This window comes from Macrosteles quadrilineatus, unplaced genomic scaffold (assembly GCF_028750875.1).
Source record: "Macrosteles quadrilineatus isolate MER2022 unplaced genomic scaffold, UCM_ALF_1.0 Scaffold_2__2_contigs__length_208266976, whole genome shotgun sequence".
NCBI lineage: Eukaryota > Metazoa > Arthropoda > Insecta > Hemiptera > Cicadellidae > Macrosteles > Macrosteles quadrilineatus.
Window position 1 is genome coordinate 32,992,401 of NW_026542595.1, and position 22,501 is coordinate 33,014,901.

At 39.1% G+C, this 22,501-nt stretch overlaps 1 protein-coding gene across 1 annotated transcript in view; it reads left to right on the top strand.

Moving 5' to 3' along the window:
- The window catches only part of LOC128987102 (centrosomal and chromosomal factor-like), a 122,045-nt gene extending 99,921 nt beyond the window's left edge, over positions 1-22,124 (top strand). Inside the window, exons 3-6 of the mRNA XM_054407799.1 lie at positions 2,581-2,625; positions 6,703-6,786; positions 11,284-11,488; positions 19,127-22,124. Coding sequence (XP_054263774.1) covers positions 2,581-2,625; positions 6,703-6,786; positions 11,284-11,488; positions 19,127-19,337 — 545 coding nt within the window. The 3' untranslated portion in view covers positions 19,338-22,124. The remainder of the gene's footprint in view (positions 1-2,580; positions 2,626-6,702; positions 6,787-11,283; positions 11,489-19,126) is intronic.
- The last annotated feature ends 377 nt before the right edge of the window (positions 22,125-22,501 follow it).

Genomic DNA, 22,501 nt, shown 5'->3' on the forward strand with positions numbered 1-22,501 from the left:
CGTGGCCTAGCCAGCCAGCCGTGCCCGCCCCGCGATCCCATCGCTAACTATTGAATTACTAATAAATTACACCGAGATGCGGATTATGGTTATCTTACTTACATTTTATGGCCGGTTTATGTTTATGCGACCGCCCTGGAAACGCTGTCTCGACCGATACTCGGCGTGTTTAATGGCTCGACGACCGCGACACGCCAACACGGCAACACGGGAACACGGCTACACGGCTACACCGGCACCGATGTATTACCAGACTCCTGGACACTCCCCTCATGACAGCAGACCTAGCTCCGTACACTCAGTCCATCCCAGGTCCATGTTTAGCCTCGTCTGAAGATAAATATTCCAAATATACAAAAACTACTACCATTGTCACCCAACATTGTTTCTAAGCCTAGTCCACACATGGAGACTGAATCGGCCGACTGTGCGCGGACAGTCGACGGACAGTCGGCGGACAGTCGACAGACAGTCGGCAGACATACTGGAGACAGTCTGTCAACACAGTTTCGGATACAAGTCTCCGATGTGTTTTGCGTCCACACTAGCCAGCCAGTTGCCGAGTCGCCTCGCCAGTGTCAAGTTGGTATGGCTACCGAGGAGCACGTTATTTAACATGTGCGGGATACATAATTCTAAACCATGTGGCGAAGGAGCCGAGGAAGAGACGTTGGTGGACCCGAAATGTGATCGAGCAAGGTTCATACTACGGCCAAAACCTTCTTTCGGATCTTTGTTTAGAAGATGGTGCGGGATTTAGAGAAGAAGAAAAGAAACTAAATCTAGGCCACTTTAAATTTTAAACACCGTTTAAAAACCGTAATGTTTATGTTACTGCTTTGCTGTTCAACAAACAAATGGGCAAAAATTGAACAGCTGCGTTTTCGGGTTGTATCCGGTCTCTTATCTCCAAACACGTCCACATATGCAGACTTGAGACAAAAGTTTTGTCTCAAGTCTCCGTGTTTCCCATCCGAACGGGAAACAGAAAACACTGTATTTTGTCTCCAGAAACACCGAAATTTGTCTCCCAACAGTCCGCAGACAGTCGGCGGACAGTCGGCAGACATACTGGAGACATACTGGAGACATCGCCGCAGACAGTCGGCAGACAGTGTTTCCGCAGAGAAATCGCCATGTGTGGACGAGGCTTGAGGAAGATATTTTGGCCTTACAGGCAAATGCATTGGTGTAAATTTATTTCAACGAGTTTCATAATAAGAATTGAAAGTTTTCGAAAAAATATGTTTGGACATAATTGGTAACAGCGTTAGTGCAAAATTTATTCATATAATTTTTATGGTACGTATTTCGAATGGTATGGAACCATATTAATTTATGATAATGATTTGTTATTTTAAAGATACATAAGTCATTGTGAACTTCTAGAGCGGTTTTCACTCCTCACACAATCAGTTCGCTGCATCACGTGATAGCCTGGACATACTGTACTGTACATTACAGTGTGTAGAGTGTAGAAGTTTGGCAGTGAGGGGCGCGAGTTGAGCGTGCGGGGGTGCCCATTATGGACGCAATGGCAGCAGATATTTATTTTGATAGCGCCGCTGCCCATAGGCGATGGTCGTGTTGCTGATATGGTGATCTTATCACATGACATGACTGTGCTCTCTCTCACACCCCGCCCAGCACTACGGTGTACCTCAGTAATGTTATGGTTAGATACGAAAATGAAATACGAGTTAATAACTTTACTAGAAAACTTATAAACACTAAATCGTGTAAACTCCTGTAGTTATTGGTATAAACTCATACAGTATTATATACTCTCGACTGTGCTGATGCGAACTGTGAGGCCGGTCAACAAAGACACATGTTCTACAATATTTCCATTCGCAGGTCACAGAATGCAGGATATCTGCAAGTCGAATGCGGAGCGGACAGCAGCCCCGCTTGTCAATATCCGATCGGCTTTGCGCAACAAAATTTATCGCCCAATATTCCCGGACGTAAATCATCGCCGACAACGTCTAATCACTTTCTTTCCGACGCGTTTCTGCCCAAGTTCCCGCCAATTTGTGCTACGTGGCTACAGAGTCAGATATTGAAAACCCACAAATTGTATCAATTTACTCCGGCGACACGGAACGATATATATTTAAAATAAACATAGTATTCTGGTTATACATGTACATTGCCGAGCACTGGGGTTTGTGAATAAATATTAATCATATTACTCATTAGTAATTCAATAAATGGTTGATGTTCACAATGCCCCCGAGACACACGTTGACGGGGGGGTGGAGGGGGGGATAGATTGTTTGTACATGACTAGCAGGCAACAATCCTCCGTATATTGTACCCGCGCACGACTCTGTCAACAATGTAATAGATTCCATGACTCTTCATTCTGCGTTTATTTTACCAAACACAACATAAAAAGTTAATTGAATCATTCAATCTACAGTCTGCTCTCAATGCCGTGCGGTCATTGGATTATTTTGCTCAGAGTAAAAACTTGGGCTGGTAATCTGATAAATATTATGTAGAATTCATTTGATTATCTTCGATAATTCGCTTTCTTTGTAAGTATTTAGTTTTAACTAATAATGTTTGTTTCAGGTACCTCGAGATGTCAAACCAACACCATCAGCAATCGAGAGCTGAGTAAGTTTAAACACATTTCTTAAACTCATTTAGCATTAAGTTCATTCGCACGAAAAAATTATAAACCATTCTCATATAACTAACAATTACAAGGTTTATTTCCCTTTTCTTCGATGTTAAACTAGATTCATTTCGAATTTTGCGAAAGAATGTTTACCGAAATAATTTGATACCATAGATTACTGAATTACGACAAACACAGTACAGTATTGAAAATAATGCAACTTTATAAGCAGCCAACGTATATGATGTAAGTATCACAGTCGATGGTTATATACTGTAGTAGGTTGTAAGACGCACGCTAGGAAGGGTTGAAGCAGAGCCATTCAATTATTCACTATGGCCCCGGGTCTGGACATTATAACACAGTTCACAGACTCATACCGAGCGTTCTTACTTAATCCGGGAAGCTGTTGGTCTAGCCCTAGCGCCTTACAGAGGATATACTGTATAACTACAATGTTGCACCCTTTAATTAGGGAATCACTGCTTATTGTTGGAAACCCGGCTATTACCTCGACCCAATCCCGCTAATTGCAATATGTTGCCAAGTCCACAACCCCCAATTACGATACACACACACACTGGTAGTGGTTGTATGAGTGTATAGTGTATAGAATGTAGTGTGTAGTGGTACCGACTAACTGTTAGCCAGGTCCTGTAATTGGACGGATAAGGAGGAGCCGGATAATAGTAGGGACTACAGATTAATAACTTATAAAGGGCTGCACGAACACGCCAGTTGTATTTTATGCAAGCCAATTTAAAATGGCCTACAATTTCCTTTCTTGTGGGTGTCGACGATATTATAAAAACATTACAATCGTTCTTAGAGATTTTTATATTTTTTTATTCTATAATTGGAACTTGAGTGCTATTCAGTTATTTGAGTGTAATAATTGCTAACCATTTGTAAACCTGAAGAATTATTTTGTGCTTTACTGTATTGTAATTTTACTAACAACAAATAACAAATAATAAAATTAGTTCCAAAACAACCATTCTTATGGCGAATTGTTTAGTGGATTTATTGCTAGTGAAATTGTGTTCAGATATCTTAGAAAAGACTGTAAATATTTATCCATCGACATTGGCTAAATGTATGGCAGTAAATTACTTGTAAAAGAAATACAATTCTCTTAGATAAGACTGTAGAATTTTCCCGCATTGGCGATGTTTAGTAACATGTTCTAGAAGTAATTTTCTCGCAGAGATGCTACTCAAACTCACCAGTTAGGTATTTGTAGAATGTTTAAACTCTTCTCCCAGCAAGAGTACACAAGGTAGGTACTCGCCCGTCGCCCGTCGCCCGTCCCATGGACCCTAGGCGCTACCCGCTACCCGCCCGTCTCGCGTGCAGTCTAAGCTATAATTTATATAAACCACCGCAGTTTTAGCCGCTTATTACACGTAATGTTTAGGAAGTTCAATCTGTAGCACCCAGGTTTGACAATATGATTATTGTGTTTAGGGCTAGGTTTGAATGTATAAGCAGCATCACTCCAGGCCCCGGCTGATTGCGAAGGTAATCAGGCATCTCTCGCCTATTTTAGGTTTCCCAGAATGGTGTTTGGGGTTTCCTCAGAAAGCTGTTATTGCCGGCAATAACGTTTCAGTGGTATAAGTTCTCGCGGTAAATATAGCTGTCTGAGTTGCATTATTTAGTGAATGGCCGAGAGCTGAAGTTTGAAGTCCTCGAAGTGTTATTCTATTCTATCTATATTGTCGCCGATGTAGGTAGATGTCGGGCAACGCTCCCGTAATGTACACGGTATATGCATCGTACCAATGACTATATATCATAACATCGTACCTAATGTCGCTCTTTATGATGTTGTTATATTCTATTTGGAAATCATGTAGGCGTATACACGCATTATGCCAAGCTATATTACAAAGCACTTCGGCTAAACGCATAGTACCAAGCTATATTACAAGCACTTCGTTTACACGCAGCATGCCAAGCTATATTATGAGAACCTCGTCTAAACGCATCATGCCAAGTTATATTACAAGCATATCGTCTACACGCATCATGTTAAGTTATATTACAAGCATATCGTCTACACGCAGCATGCCAAGCTATATTACAAGCATATCGTCTACACGCATCATGCCAAGCTATATTACAAGAACCTCGTCTACACGCATCGTGTCAAGCTATATTTCAAAGCATTTCCTCTTCTTGGAGACAACAACTCGATGGTGGGGGTTTACTATGACATTTCGATTTACCCTCTGGTGAACAAGTTTTCCGTATTCTATTTCGACCTGCAGGTGTACACAAGCAACATATAGTTGTATTACTAGATACTTAAGACGCTAAACGTTAAATTATTCGATTGAAGTAGGGAAGTGTTCCATATTGTACTACTCTTGCAGGTGCTTACAAGTACCCGGTGGGGCTAAATTAATAGGCACCTAGAACCTAGAACGTTTAACTACTCGATTTACTATTCCCCTTTACTCGATATCGTGCAATCTTCCAATACAGTAACCACAGCGTTAGCCTGGTGTCCTCTAATCAAATAATAAAAAATCCATCGCAAATTGCAGTGTTGGGACAGAAGGATCACGACACAACGTCCGCCATCTTGAAGAGGCAAACAACGTCAATGGCATGTATTAAAAGCTCTTTAGAAAGCCATTATGACTGGATAAATAACGAGTATCGGCAAGTGGAGAGCTTGCGTGACTGTGGCTTGCCCTTCCTTCAAAGCTTATATCTCTGCGGTGATTTGTTCATCTTCATATTCTCGTTAGGTAATTAGATTGTGAGCGTTACATATTTTACAGGACGATCTTTCAGTTTTCCTCAATATACCAAAGCTTGCAAACCAGGCTAATGGTAGGCAAAATATGCGAATATATTGCATGATCGGTTTATGGAGTGCTTAACATTATGTCTTCTACATTTGAAATGGTGTGGCAATTAAGGATTATCTTCTGACTTGCCGTTTTAAGTTGGATTATAAATTTGCCATGGGAAACGTTTGGGTGTCTCAAACCTAACCTCATATTACAAATAATTAGTTTGCTGGATTAAGTATACAATTACACAATAGCATAGATTTTTTAGTATTAAAAATTGCTTTAAGTAGCTGGATTCCGTCTGTGAACATAAAAGCTCTTTCAAGCCTGACAGTGAGCCGTAAACAGGGTGTTAAAAAAAGGTGGGGACATATATTACGTAGTGATTCCTTGGTTCAAAAATAAAGAGAAAATAAAAAATAAAATTTTTTCCCAAATCACTTCGTTTACCAGATATCCGCCATTTTGTATTTTTTACATTAACATTATTATCTTGGAATTGTTTGAACCGATCTTTATTAAACTTAGTATGTATGTTAAGGTAGAAGAGACGACCCATGTTAGAAAAAAATCGTCTTGATTAGACTTAAAATCTCAAAATGGTGGTCATTTTAATTTTTTTAACTTAAATTACAAAAAATGAATGATTTTATGAAAAAAATGTCAAGGATACTTTTATTTAGCAAAAATAAATTCTGTTAACAATATAGATACACAATATAAGACATTTTGTGTACAGTACAGTATGTACAACTTTCCAATTTCAAGATAAGCCACATATCCATCCATCCAATATAGTATGTAGCAACATGGTAACTAAGAGAAGCTCTGGGAATGGATGAGTCAACTGATGCAGTAATTACGGAATGACATACAATCGGCGGCGTTGCGTCTGTGTGCGTGCGTGTTATAGTGTAGGCGGGAGGAGGGGGGACTGGTCGACCTTGGACCAGTTGTGAATGAGGAAGCGACTCTACGAGGGGGAGGGGAGGGGGGTACATTCATTACTTACTCATCCCATACCGCCCTGAGACTGGTTGTTATTGGAATTTTTTTACATTTTTGTCCAATCTATTTCAGATTACAAAGATGTCATACACTAATTAATTAATTATCATCATGTTGAATGTTTGAATACATGGTTAACTTGCTAACAACGTTTTCTTAACCCACCTACTATCTGAATCAGCAAACCTATTGAATCTTTTGTGAGAACTATGTAGTTTAACCACCTACACAGGAATATTAAAGGTATGTTTGTTCCAGGGGATACGACGAACCAGACGACAAACCAGACGACAAACCAGACGCAGAACCAGAGTTCCAGGCACAGCTGGGCAGTCACATCAGGTATGTCTGTCGCTCCTTCACAATATCAGTAATATCACAGGCATCCAAATGTCAAAAAACACTCCAGTATAAACAACAACTACAAAAAGGTTCTCGAAGGTTTAATTTAACTCCACTTTGTAACTGCCATTTTATTTTACATAAATTTACTGCCGATATTTACTGGGTCAAAAGTATTTACAAATAATCTTTTCCCCATTCAATTAGTCTATAATATCAATAATTCAATAATAAATGGATTCATAAGTCTACCATCCACACACTATAGTCTACTATCCACACTACTATCCATCCCATCTACCATATTACCATCCTCGCTCTTACCTCACAAATTCATCATCTATTAAACCACATCATCAGCTAATGAACTGCATTATCAGCTCACAAACCAAATTATCAGCTCAAAAACCACATTATCAGCTCACAAACCACGTGACACAAACCACGTTATCAGCTCACAAACCACGTTTGTTATCAGCTCACAAACCACGTTTGTTATCAGCTCACAAACCACGTTTGTTATCAGCTCACAAACCACGTTTGTTATCAGCTCACAAACCACGTTTTTTATCAGCTCACAAACCGCATTATCAGCTAATGAACTGCATTATCAGCTCACAAACCACATTATCAGCTCAAAAACCACATTATCAGCTCACAAACCACATTATCAGCTCACAAACCACATTATCAGCTCACCAACCACATTATCAGCTCACAAACCACATTATCAGCTCACCTTCAATCAGCTCAAAAACACATAATCACCTCACCTATATTTAGCCCCCCTATAATCAGTCACAAATGATATTACAAATTTCATTTACATCGCAACACTAATGTCTACATATGCTAATAAAGAGCATACTATAAGCTAATTAATTAAATAGATAGAGTGGATATATACATAAACTAGGTGGCGTTCGCAGAGGCATCCACAAAATTGAGCGGAGTCATCAAGGGTTCATATTATATTGTTTTTGTCATACTGCAGTAAAAACAGTCATTTTTAATGCATGCGTTGCGGGTCTAAAGTAGCATTTTTACTCTTTAGGAAGTAAAAATCGTTTTTAGCCTCTATAGAGTAAACATCATTTTTAGCCTCTATGAAGTAAAATTCAGCTGTTGTCAACTCGGTTGTAAATTTCTACTGTAAACGATTGCATGTATCGAAATATGTATCGATTCGTGCTTCGTAATAATCTTAACCTACCGTCTACAGTACCATAGTATTTTAGCATTGCAGACACATTAATCCATTCCCACACTCAACACTGCTCACCATTACTACGTCCTTCACCACCCCCTTCGTCGTGGACCTGTCTCCCTCTCTTCCCATAGCATTTTAGGATTGCAGATACATTAATGTAATTGCCATAGACAGTTCCCACACTCTGCACTGCAAGCCTTACTACTTCCTTCACCATTTCCTACGTCATAGACCTGCTTCCTTCCCTTCTCATAGCATTTAAGTATTAGATACATTCATCTAACTGTCCAAAAGGTTCCCCCACTCTGCACTGCCAGCCTTTACTACTTCCTTCACCACTTCCTACGTCGTGGGGCATGTTTACTTCCCTTCTCATAGCATTTTAGGATTGAAGATACATTAATATAACTGCTACAGACGGTTCTCACACTATGCTCATACTTTACTACTTCCTTCACCACTTCCTACGTCATGGACCTGTTTCCCTCCCTTTCCATAGCATTTTAGGATTGCAGATACCTTAATCTAATCGTCATTAACAGTTCCCACACTCCAAACAACTCGCCTTCACTACTTACTTCGCCACTTCCTACGTCGCAGACCCGTTTTCCTCCCTTTTAATAGCATTTTAGGAATGCAGATACCTTAATCTAATTGTCATAAACAGTTTCCACACTCCGGACAGATAGCCTTGACTACTTCCTTCACCACTTCCTACGTCGCGGACCCGTTTTCCTGCCTTCCCATAGAATTTTAGGAATGCAGATACCTTAATCTAATCGTCATAAACAGTTCCCACACTCCGAACAACTCGCCTTCACTACTTCCTTCACCACTTCCTACGTCGCGGACCCGTTTTCCTCCCTTCCAATAGCATTTTAGGAATACAGATACCTTAATCTAATTGTCATAAACAGTTTCCACACTCCGGACAGCTCACCTTTACTACTTCCTTCACCACTTCCTACGTCACGGACCTGTTTCCCTCCCTTCCCATAGAATTTTAAGAATGCGGATACCTAAATCTAATCATCATAAACAGTTTTCACACTCCGGGCACTGGGCAGCTCTCCTTGACTACTTCCTTTACCAATTCCTACGTCGCGGACTCGTTTTCCTCCCTTCCAATAGCATTTTAGGAATGCAGATACCTTAATCTAATTGTCATAAACAGTTTCCACACTCCGGACAGCTAGCATTGACTACTTCCTTCACCACTTCCTACGTCGTGGACCCGTTTTCCTCCCTTCCCATAGAATTTTAGTAATGCAGATACCTTAATCTAATCGTTATAAACAGTTTCCACACTCCGGACAGCTCACCTTTACTTCTTCCTTCACCAATTCCTACGTCACGAACCTCAAGCTAGTGTCGTCATTTGATTATATTTATACCGTTTCTGTTCTAATATCTGTGAATTAATGCTATCAGCTATTTCTTTATCTACTGCATTCAAAAGTCAACAGCTGATCACATGTTTTTGTTTCTGTGTCAAATACTGCTTCCATAAGAATTACATTGAAACTTTGAGACCCAGTGGGGCGGATTCCTGAGAGACTTTTTTAACGCCATATAGATGTTGGCACTCACCGATATGGTCTTTATCACCATGCAAAATTTGAAAACGATTGATTCAGCCGTCTAGGAGGAGTTTGCGTATTACGAAATGCATAAGAGTCGACGTATAAGAGCTTCGCTCGCTTCGCTCGCTCCGCTCAATTTAATTATCAGCTCACAAACCCTATCAGCCTATTAGCAAACAAACTAATCTATTATCATACAAATTATTACAAATGTATTATCAGCTCATAAACCATATTATCAGCTCACAAACTGCATTATTAGCAAAACAACCACATTATCAGCTCACAAACCACATTATCAGTTATCAAAACCAGTTTATTGTCATGCAATTTATATTATCAGCACACAAATGACAATATCAATCAATAAGTATCAATCAGTAAGTTGACCAAATTATTAGTACACAGACCACATCTTCAGAACACAAACCATATAGTATTATCCATTATCGTGTTATCTACTGCAGGTTCTCAAACCACATTCTGTTTCTATGACCCACTTGTGATACTCATAGTTAATCCAATTACACTAATAAGCTATTGACCATAATACTCTCAACAATTCCAAGAACACTAGGGATAGGTCTGAAAGTAAAGCTGTCAAACCTTGCTTGTTAACATAAATTTCTATTAAAATTTGTTACAATAGAAATTGAATAATAGCTTTAAATATTGGATTACTAGTCATCAGATGGACCACGGAAGTTAAGTAAAACAGCTGTTGAACTGTTAAGTGATCACTTATTATGATATAGTATATTACGTTACTAGTCCTGAAAATAGGTGTTAACTGGCCGTGTGTCGTCGTTTCCGTGCGAGACGAAGTCGAGTGCGGGATTACCTTACGAATCCAGTAAACACATTTTTGATGAGTGATGTACAATATTTTATGCCATACTGTACTACTCTAAGCTAACTTAACAATAAAAAAACCTGTACAAATCCTTATAATTTTTTACCGACTAAAGGACTATCAACCACTACTAATACTTTATGAGAGGTTGTGTTTTTGTTTATAGCCACTCCTTGCCAAATATAATAAGCTTGTGTCCGGTAAAAACTCATTACAGTACAGTAGCATAGATTAAGTAATATAATTATATTACTTCATCTATGTCACTAGTAAGTTATGAAACCCCACTTGATTAAGTTGGCGGCAAACAGATATTAACTGAACTAAATCCTTGTATAGGAAGTTTCTTAAAACAGCGTAGTGTGGCATAAAATATATTTCCATAGGACTTTATTCCAGGAATACTGACTCCCATGTAGATTATACTGTATCTTTACTTCTTTAGAGCAAAATAAATTTATCTTGCACTATACATTTTCAGTAGAGTTAAAATGCAGATAAGAATGTACATTCGCCATTGTAAATTCTTTGTTTTCAAATCGTAAATATCAAAACATTCACTGCCTATAAGTAGAGTGATTAATAAATCATATCTTAAACAGAGCAGGTAAAAAAACTGTCTCATGAATGTGAAAGTTGAAACGCTTTTAAATAATGGAGTACCGGTAACTATATAGTTTACAAATTGAAAGTGTACCAAAAACAAAAGAAGCCTGCATAATTGTAACATAAATTTAATTTTTTTTAAAATTAATTAAAAAGATAAGATTGATTGGTGAGAAGAGGTAGGATTTCAGGTGAATTGATGATTTGGGATAGTACTTTTTTACAAAGCTTGTGTTTTTGTGCAGATTTGCTGAGCATGCCGTGTACAGAGGTGAACAACAACAGTGGTTGTGGGGGAGGCATGGCTGCAGGAGCAGTGGCCGGAGGCCCCGCTGTGGGGGTTGCTGCTGTAGCTGCTTGTAAGGCCTGCCAACCACAGTTCCTACATCCTCAGCAACAGAGAGTCACTCAGCAGCCCTGGCCAGCAGTCACTCCTACCAGCAGACATAGGTAATCATCATCACTATCATACAATGTTCTCATCAACAGAGAGTCACTCAGCAGCCCTGGCCAGCAGTCACTCCTACCAGCAGACACAGGTAATCATCATCACTATCATACAATGTACTCATCAACAGAGAGTCACTCAGCAGCCCTGGCCAGCAGTCACTCCTACCAGCAGACACAGGTAATCATCATCACTATCATACAATGTACTCATCAACAGAGAGTCACTCAGCAGCCCTGGCCAGCAGTCACTCCTACCAGCAGACACACGTAATCATCATCACTATCATACAATGTACTCATCAACAGAGAGTCACTCAGCAGCCCTGGCCAGCAGTCACTCCTACCAGCAGACACAGGTAATCATCATCACTATCATACAATGTACTCATCAACAGAGAGTCACTCAGCAGCCCTGGCCAGCAGTCACTCCTACCAGCAGACACAGGTAATCATCATCACTATCATACAATGTCCTCATCAACAGAGAGTCACTCAGCAGCCCTGGCCAGCAGTCACTCCTACCAGCAGACACAGGTAATCATCATCACTATCATACAATGTTCTCATCAACAGAGAGTCACTCAGCAGCCCTGGCCAGCAGTCACTCCTACCAGCAGACACAGGTAATCATCATCACTATCATACAATGTTCTCAGCAACAGAGAGTCACTCAGCAGCCCTGGCCAGCAGTCACTCCTATCAGCAGACACAGGTAATCATCATCACTATCATACAATGTTCTCATCAACAGAGAGTCACTCAGCAGCCCTGGCCAGCAGTCACTCCTACCAGCAGACACAGGTAATCATCATCACTATCATACAATGTTCTCATCAACAGAGAGTCACTCAGCAGCCCTGGCCAGCAGTCACTCCTACCAGCAGGCACAGGTAATCATCATCACTAACATACAATGTTCTCAGCAACAGAGAGTCACGGTACGTCCAGAGTGCACGCCGATTCAGATTCAGATTTTCGGCGCGTGGTTAATCTGAGTCAGATGTTTTGTTGGTGGCCACAGTAGAAGCAGGAAATACGCCGCCGGTACTGACTCGGTTAGCAAAGAAACAAGTCAGTCGTTGTTATGGAATTGTCGGATAAGGAATTAACGTGTAAATTTATAGCGTCTGAAACTGTTGTGAAGTTACAGCCAGTGAAAAATGGTGTTCATGATATTATATCTCTTTTCCTATAGCTAGAAATGATATAGCTTCTTTCTATATTGCGTTGAGTGGGAACCACTGAAACGTATTATTAAAATTGGACATCGTTTTGTAAGAGACTGGTGTAACCTACATAACCAAAAAAAATCCTGAAGACCGTTTAGTGGTAACCCTAAAAGTAAGAATGAAAAAAATAAATATTTTACTATAAAACATAATTTATTTAACACATAGAGTGCGGCCGTTCCCGATCGGGTAACGCTCGGAAATGCCTTTTGTACATCTTCGTTTTTGCTCTAGCGTTGGCCGAAAGTGAACCTATACCACGTTAGCCCTATGCGTCTTGCATTTTGTTGTGGTGTAGGTTGGTAGTAAATTTCCCCGTAAAATCCCCGTCTGGCAATCTCAAAAATCTACTTTTTGTCCCGTTTTTTTCCCTCCATTTGGCAATACAATTACAAAGGGACCGGCTACGTTCCAAGCAGTGCTGCTATCTGTGGGTGTTTAGCAAACTACGTTGACTCTCGTAAAGCAGGACATCCCCGCACGTTATGTGCTATTCGTCAAACCAAAATTGGAAAGCCAATCACACGCGGCAATGGGGTTTGTTCGACGCTGAGGGCTGAGCCGCACTGAGGATACGCCCGCCATTTGAAGTGCCGCAGCGAACGTGTTAACTAAATAGTATAATTTATCTAACTAAATAGTATGCGTATGAGCAAAATCTGAATCTGAATCTGAAACCAGAATGAAGAATTCATTCCGGTAAGCAGGTACCTGCGCACCGGCTCGGACACCGGCGGCCACTATGGACACATCCATTTAAATGCATGTGCCATTTAAATCTGAATCGGCGCACACTCTGGACGTACTGTCACTCAGCAGCCCTGACCAGCAGTCACTCCTACCAACAGACATAGGTAATCATAACTATTACCTATACAATGTTCTCAGCAACAGAGAGTCACACAGCATTTAGTAGCCCTGGCCAGCAGTTACTCCTACCAACAGATATAGGGAAAAATCATCAGCTTCTTTTTGTTGTAACGGAAATTTTAATTAGGTCAGTGGAAGGTTAACCATAAAATTTAATTACACAGCTGTTTCTTCAGCCAGGACCATTTATTAAAACTCAAATGATCAAAGACAGCTGGGCTTGGTTTAGAACCGTCAGAAAGCTATTGCCTTTTCTCAGGATCAAATAAGCGACCTTCTGATTGTTAGGCAAGCACTTTACCGCTCAGCTACTAGTTATCAAATGTGTACCCCTTGATCACACTATTGACCAATTCTAATAATAAGGTTATCTTATAAAAGGATAGGGCATTTGCCAGGAATTATTAAGGAAATTGACAGGAAAGCAGGCTTACCTTTAAATAAGTCCATAGAGACACATACACATAACACATCACAAAATTAAAAGTAGAAATTTTCGTGGTCACTGACCACTTTTTCAACCACTGGAGATTGGAGAAATGGCAATGGCAGTTGCAATTTGAATCTATTGCACCTTGTCAGGGTTGCCAACACAGATGAAGAGACTAAAAATTGTTTTTACTGTTGCATATGTATGAATGTGTTCACTTATTATGAATAATCCACTATATTTACACTGTTCTATATTTACACATATGTACACACACATATTAACATTTTTTATATACACTAGCCTGCTATGGAAGGTGAGGAATGGGGTTTATCTTAGATTAAGGTTTGGTGGGTTTCTAGAATGGGTGAACCATTGGTAGCTTAGTTCCCATCTTCTCAGTTCTGAGGGGTTGCAGTTTGGAGGCAGTTGTTTTATTATTTTTGAAGAGTAGCAGCTATTAAAATCAGATTTTGAGTGGGATGAGGCATGGTTGACTACTGGTTTGTCTTTATAATTATTTTTTACATCTTGACGATGACCGTTCATTCTGGTACGGAACTGGTTCTTTGTTAGGCCTATATACTGAGCTGGGCAGTTTTTACATTGAAGCTGATAAATTACATTGCTGGTGCTGCAGGTGTTGTGTCCTTGAATCTTGAAAACTTCATTTGTGGCGTTGCTGGAAAAACTTGTGGTGGGGGGGTTGATGGGACACGTTTTACATCTGGAAGTATTACATGGGAAAGAGCCGTTAGGGGGTTTGTTTCTGGTTGCTGTGATTGGATCCGGTATCTTAGGATGAACAAGAATCTTTTTGATGTTAGGTGGTTGGCGAAATGTGGTGGTTGGGGGGGTTTTCAGGAAATCCTTTGTGTGGGGGGAAGCTTGGAGAATTTTGAATCCATCTTTTAGAATGGAGTTGAGGGATTGTAGGCCATGGTGGTATTCGGTTATTAGGTTTAGGTTTTGCTGTGGTTTTAGTTTCTTTGTTGGAGGGTTGTTTGATTGGGCTAAACGGATTTGGTTTTCTACAAGGTTTTTGGGGTAGCCTCTTTCAACAAATGCGTTGGAAATTTTCGAATTGAAATTGGAGAGTTCCTCTTCTGTCGAACAAATACGTTTGGCTCGGATGGCTTGGCTATAAGGTATAGATCTTTTGGTGTTGGCTGGATGACAACTGTCAAAATGTAAGTATTGTAAGTTATTGGTGGGTTTGATGTGAATGCCAGTGGTTATCAGTCCATTATTCAATTTCACGTTAACATCTAAAAATGTTATTTCTGAAGGTGAGCTGTTGTGGGTGAACTGTAAAATACTGAAATTTTGTAGATTCTTGAGGAATTCATTGAGGGATTCTGTTCCAGATGTCCAGATTAGAAAGATGTCATCTATAAAGCGGAACCAGCACTCAGGTTGTACTTTTTGCTGTCGGAGGAAGGCTTGTTCGAGGCGACCCATGAAGAGGTTGGCATATGACGGTGCCATTCTTGTTCCCATTGCTGTGCCTTTAGTTTGGATGTAATTCTTTCCCTCAAACTGAAAATTGTTTTTCTCTAGGATAAATTTGGCCAAATTGATAAGAAAAGAAGTGGATGGAAGTGAGTTTTTCGGTCGTTGATCAAGAAAGTGTTCCAAAGCTGCTAGGCCATGCGTGTGGGGGATGTTGGTGTACAGTGAGGTTACATCTACAGTTACTAGAATGGCATCAGGTGGCAAAGGTGTGGGAATCATTTGAAGTCTGTCTAGGAAGTGATTGGTGTCTTTCACATGGGAGGGTAGTTCTTTTACTATAGGCTGAAGATGGGAATCAAGATAGGCCGAGATTCTTTCGGTTATAGAGTTGCAGCTGGCCACAATCGGTCTGCCTGGAGGGGGTAAAATGTTTTTGTGGATTTTTGGCAGTATGTAGAATTAAGGTGTTTTGGGTTCTTTGTTAATTAGTAGGTCCAGTGTACTGGTCGAAATGTTCTGACGTGGAGCTTCTTGTTTTAGCCACTGATTTAATTCCTCATTAAATTTGTTTGTAGGATCCTCATCAATTGGTTTGTATGTTGTTCTGTCTGAGAGTTGTCTGTAGGCCTCTTGTTTGTAGTCATCAGTGTTCATTACGACAGTTGTTGATCCTTTATCCGCCGGTAAAATCATGATGTCATTGTTTTTCTGTAAAGATCGTAGGGCTGTTCTTTCAGGTCTGGTTAGGTTGTCTGAGTCTGAAAGATTGTTCTTAAAATTTGGATCAGTTATACTTTGCATTATATAGTTTATGTATAGTTCTATCGGATGATCTGGTTGTAGTGGAGGTGGGTCCCAATTAGATGGAGGTTTAAACTTCATTAGACAGTCTTCAGGCATGTTTGCGTTATTTAGAGCATTAGGGTGTTCGTTAAATAGTATTGTATCCGGAGGTTTCTGGCAAAAGAGAAAACATCTTTACCTAGGCTGAATAGGTCAGGCTTCTGAGTCGGTGTGAAGGTTAGGCCTTTAGAAAGTACCCTAGTTTCATCCTCAGTTAAATGATGGTTTGAAATATTCATTATGGAGTTGGTGGAAGAAGTGGATGCTGGTTTGTCATTGTTTGTTTTTTTATAAACTGGAGTTAGGTTAGGTGTTTTTGGTAGATGGGGAAGCTGCCCAGTTGGTATTGGAAGCTTAAAAAGAGAAGCTAGGCTAGGCCTATCACCTAGTAAGGGTATATCTTTGTTGGAAGGTTTCTGATAGGCCTCAATGTAGCCATAGTCATTTAACCTTTGAATACATAGCTTGGAGAGTTTTTTCAATTTGATTCCAGCAAGTTTTTCTTGAAGTTTATTGGCTGTTGTTATAGTTCTTACTATTTCTTCAATGAGGTTTGGAGCAGTACTTAGTAAGAGTCGGTAGTTGGAGTTGAGACTTTTGATCAGTTTGTATTGTTCAGATTTGTAATCTTCCAAAACAGTTTTTGTTGTATTTAAAGATATTGCTTTATAAGAGTTAATCAGTTTAGGCCACATAAATTGTGGGGTGCCTGAGAGAGGTGGTTTGGCAGTAAGGCCTAAAGGAGATAGGCCTAGGTTAACACAAGCTTCCAGGAATAAAACATGGGAATTCACTTTTGCCAATTTAAAAGCTGCATTTTTCATTTGTTTGAGCCAACAAATCAAATGATTCCCACACCTTTGCCACCTGATGCCATTCTAGTAACTGTAGATGTAACCTCACTGTACACCAACATCCCCCACACGCATGGCCTAGCAGCTTTGGAACACTTTCTTGATCAACGACCGAAAAACTCACTTCCATCCACTTCTTTTCTTATCAATTTGGCCAAATTTATCCTAGAGAAAAACAATTTTCAGTTTGAGGGAAAGAATTACATCCAAACTAAAGGCACAGCAATGGGAACAAGAATGGCACCGTCATATGCCAACCTCTTCATGGGTCGCCTCGAACAAGCCTTCCTCCGACAGCAAAAAGTACAACCTGAGTGCTGGTTCCGCTTTATAGATGACATCTTTCTAATCTGGACATCTGGAACAGAATCCCTCAATGAATTCCTCAAGAATCTACAAAATTTCAGTATTTTACAGTTCACCCACAACAGCTCACCTTCAGAAATAACATTTTTAGATGTTAACGTGAAATTGAATAATGGACTGATAACCACTGGCATTCACATCAAACCCACCAATAACTTACAATACTTACATTTTGACAGTTGTCATCCAGCCAACACCAAAAGATCTATACCTTATAGCCAAGCCATCCGAGCCAAACGTATTTGTTCGACAGAAGAGGAACTCTCCAATTTCAATTCGAAAATTTCCAACGCATTTGTTGAAAGAGGCTACCCCAAAAACCTTGTAGAAAACCAAATCCGTTTAGCCCAATCAAACAACCCTCCAACAAAGAAACTAAAACCACAGCAAAACCTAAACCTAATAACCGAATACCACCATGGCCTACAATCCCTCAACTCCATTCTAAAAGATGGATTCAAAATTCTCCAAGCTTCCCCCCACACAAAGGATTTCCTGAAAACCCCCCCAACCACCACATTTCGCCAACCACCTAACATCAAAAAGATTCTTGTTCATCCTAAGATACCGGATCCAATCACAGCAACCAGAAACAAACCCCCTAACGGCTCTTTCCCATGTAATACTTCCAGATGTAAAACGTGTCCCATCAACCCCCCCACCACAAGTTTTTCCAGCAACGCCACAAATGAAGTTTTCAAGATTCAAGGACACAACACCTGCAGCACCAGCAATGTAATTTATCAGCTTCAATGTAAAAACTGCCCAGCTCAGTATATAGGCCTAACAAAGAACCAGTTCCGTACCAGAATGAACGGTCATCGTCAAGATGTAAAAAATAATTATAAAGACAAACCAGTAGTCAACCATGCCTCATCCCACTCAAAATCTGATTTTAATAGCTGCTACTCTTCAAAAATAATAAAACAACTGCCTCCAAACTGCAACCCCTCAGAACTGAGAAGATGGGAACTAAGCTACCAATGGTTCACCCATTCTAGAAACCCACCAAACCTTAATCTAAGATAAACCCCATTCCTCACCTTCCATAGCAGGCTAGTGTATATAAAAAATGTTAATATGTGTGTGTACATATGTGTAAATATAGAACAGTGTAAATATAGTGGATTATTCATAATAAGTGAACACATTCATACATATGCAACAGTAAAAACAATTTTTAGTCTCTTCATCTGTGTTGGCAACCCTGACAAGGTGCAATAGATTCAAATTGCAACTGCCATTGCCATTTCTCCAATCTCCAGTGGTTGAAAAAGTGGTCAGTGACCACGAAAATTTCTACTTTTAATTTTGTGATGTGTTATGTGTATGTGTCTCTATGGACTTATTTAAAGGTAAGCCTGCTTTCCTGTCAATTTCCTTAACAATTCTAATAATAAATCATGTAAAGTAAGTGAAAGTAACAAAGGATTATTTTAATATTTTAAACTTGTTGCTACATTAGCCTTGCATAAAATGTTAAATATCCTCCTTTTATTATAAATTTTTGGGATTTTTTACTAAGATGTCCTTAAGCTTGAAGAATCATTATTTAATAGCCCAATCATAATATTTTACATTTGGTTTGCAGGACCCGAGCAGTGGAGCCTGGTCCAGAGCATGCAGCGTCGTCGCTACATCGCCGCCCTCCACCTGCATGGCCTGCTCCCCCCGCCAAGCGAGCCCGCCCCTCCTGCTGCAAGGTGTGCACCCAGTGGAACTACCCTCACTGTCGAGTCACCGATGACAACTCTCGAGTTCTGTGGAACAATGACACCATGCTCAGGCTCTACCAAGTCTAGGACTGCTCTCGTCTAACCACTTATTTTGCCAAAGTTTATATTAGTTACTCCGCTGTAAACTTATTTATACGTATTGCGGGTATACAAGTGCCGCGAGGAACCGCCATACGACAGTCATAAGATAGTTCCTGAACGGACACTCAGCGTGTGAGTGTTTAGCGTAGTCCACGCCGGGGCCCAACTCCCAGGAGAGAAGTCGCAGCCAAAGATTCTCGCTTCGGCTATAGTCCCCCTCCGTTCGGTTTAGTGCGATATTTATATATTGTGATAAGTTGATGTGTTTCCCAAAGACTGGCTCCGGCCCCGGCAGTATTGTTCCAACTGAGCCTAGAATGTGAAACAGGGATTTTGTCAGTATACGCTTTTAGATGGCTAAGTAATCTTCCAATGTCCATTGAACATATCAGAGCCTGCTTACATTCCAAGAGATCTGCAGGCTGAGCTTCATCCAAGCTTTGCTTTCACAAAATCACTGTCCTTCAGTCAGTCATTGTGTTATTTATTATACTTTTTCTCACTTGCTTATTTAGCATTTGATGACATTTTGATTTTTCAATATTAAAAAATACACATCCCTCCTCCTGCTCCTATGTGTAACATACTAGTTTTTACAAAATTTTAAATATTCTGCTCTTGAGCAATTTCGATCACTAAATAAGGATCAAAATATTGTTTACAATGTCTATTTCAGTATTATTTTGTAATATTGAATAATTCCATTACAATAACTGTTTAAAGTTATTAATTAAAAGTTATTATTAAACAGTGAGTGGAACTGTATTAGTTTGGCAGCTGGTGTTGGTGATATGAGTTGTCTTTGCCAACAACATCTGACAGTCTATGACGTGACGTGTTGTTGTGAAAGTAAAGCCTGGCTCGCTACACTGAGACTGACATTCTACTATTGTATGTTCGCTAAATACCAGTACCCAAAGTGGACTGCTATTTTGGCTTCAAGCCTTCCTATGCCTTAACTCAGCCTCATTTCATCATGTCTACATTCAAGGTCTTAAGTGTTACCTAAATTCAAGTTATTTATATATTTTCATTAACATTGATCTATGTTTTCATCGTGAACTATTTTTGGAAAATCCTCTCTTGATCAGTACTGATATTTTGCGAACTCGAATGTGTTTCAATCTTATCTAATTAAATTATGTAATCTGAAACATTTATACTAAGGGTAATATATATATATGTGGTTCCACTTTAGAAGGCTGATTGTAAGGAGTCATATTAAAAAATAGGAAAACCGACAAAAATAGTTTGCCTTGAACCTCCTTACTGTATCTATACAAATATTATATATTATAAATAAATAAATGTTATATATTAGACTGTTGTTTGCTTAGGAGAGAATGTAGATTATAGTTGGGGTATGTGGCGCCATGTGTGGCCTTTAGTGTTAACCTTTGCTCAAACATTGCAGTTACAATTGCAGTTGTCCTCATTTTCCACATGCAATAATAAAAATTCAAATCGATTATAATAAGAGGACAAAAACTAATAATACTAATGTTTTGACTAGAACTGTTATCTAAAATTTATGTTTTCAGTTCTAACAAAGTAGATTAAATCAAAGTTGTGTCTTCATGAACCTATTTAATTGTCGATGGTTTAAAAAAAATCATTTTACATGTTTATTTCTTAGTTTTTAGTTAAGTTGCTGCATAGTAACACCATCAAACAGTGAGTTTTACTGTACATGTAATGTGTAAGGTGTGAGGCAGTTGGCCCAGACCAGAGCATGGAATGTAGCCAAGTCAACCCATTAATGTATACAAATGTTTATTGTTTAATGTTATGTTCACTATACTGTTTGACTGTGACTTGGCCAGATGCCATAACCATAAAAATTGTTATTATATAATTTGATCAACTTTGCCAAAACATGCAGTATATATTTATTATACAATCCACTAAAACTAACTATACTAGTCTTCATAAAACGTCATGTTTTAGTTTGACAACACTTCCTAGAAGTTCTGGTTGTTATTTGAACAAGACTAAGCCCATATTTGTAAAATTTTGTTTGTAACTCTTTTTTGAGAGTATTTTTGAAAATGTCACCTTTATTACGCTTTTTAATTTGTTTTGTTTTTCAATACAACTTCAAGTTTGTTTTTTAATCCACCCCTTTTCCTGTAGTCTAGTGCCTGCCTCTAAAAGACAATAACAACTTAAGTCAAAATCTTAGCCACACCTTGGTGCCAATTATTTGGATATTGTATCGCCTTGATATTTATAGATCTTTTTCTTTGGCTGGGTTATTTAAAAAATAAAACTTTTTACACACTTATAGTTATAAAACTATTTTGCTATGCGTAATATTTTACTATTCACGATCATGCTATGCATAATCATGAACTGATTTAATCAGTCTACTTTTTTCTTTTTGTAACTAAAATCCTTCTTGGCAAACTGTTTACGTGTGTTGATTGTATTTTTGTATTGTAAGCTTACTGTACCTGTTTGCATTACATGTCCCTTCCTACAGAAGTTTTTTTATTTGTGCAATGGTTGAGCAAAGGTTACCCAATATAAATGCAGTAGCACTGTCAGTGTATCATGCAACAATCTTGTATCATGTATTGTACAATAATTGCTTTGTTTTCTTTGTTATATGTTGTTGTTGCGGCGCCACATGCATTTGTTGTCTGTCAGGTTGATTGTATAGAGGTGACCTGAGGGTCGACTTTTCGTGTTCGATTTCTTTCATTCAAAGTGACTGTGATAATGCGGGAGGATATTGAAATAAATGAGAATAAAAATATTAAAATAACTTTACACCTGAGTTGTTATTACATATCCCTAGTAAGTTTATTAAAAAGAATATTTGTTCTTTGACTATTATTACAACTTGTTCTTCATGAAATGGAATACCGGTACATAAAAACTTAAAATATTTATCGCTAATCTTCCACAGCATAAATCCTACAACATTCTCCTACCATTGTCAAGGGCTGAAAATATATATTATTTTTATCTTATTGACAAAGTCAAGGAATTCTATAAGGCTTTAATTAGACCTACTTTGTATTTCAGAATCAATAGTTTCAACATCACAAGTTTTAATGGACTAAAGATATAAGATTTGTGGTTGTTTATGACAAAAAGGGTCTCGGTGTACTCTTTTGAACAGGCAAATACCACAGTGTGTTATA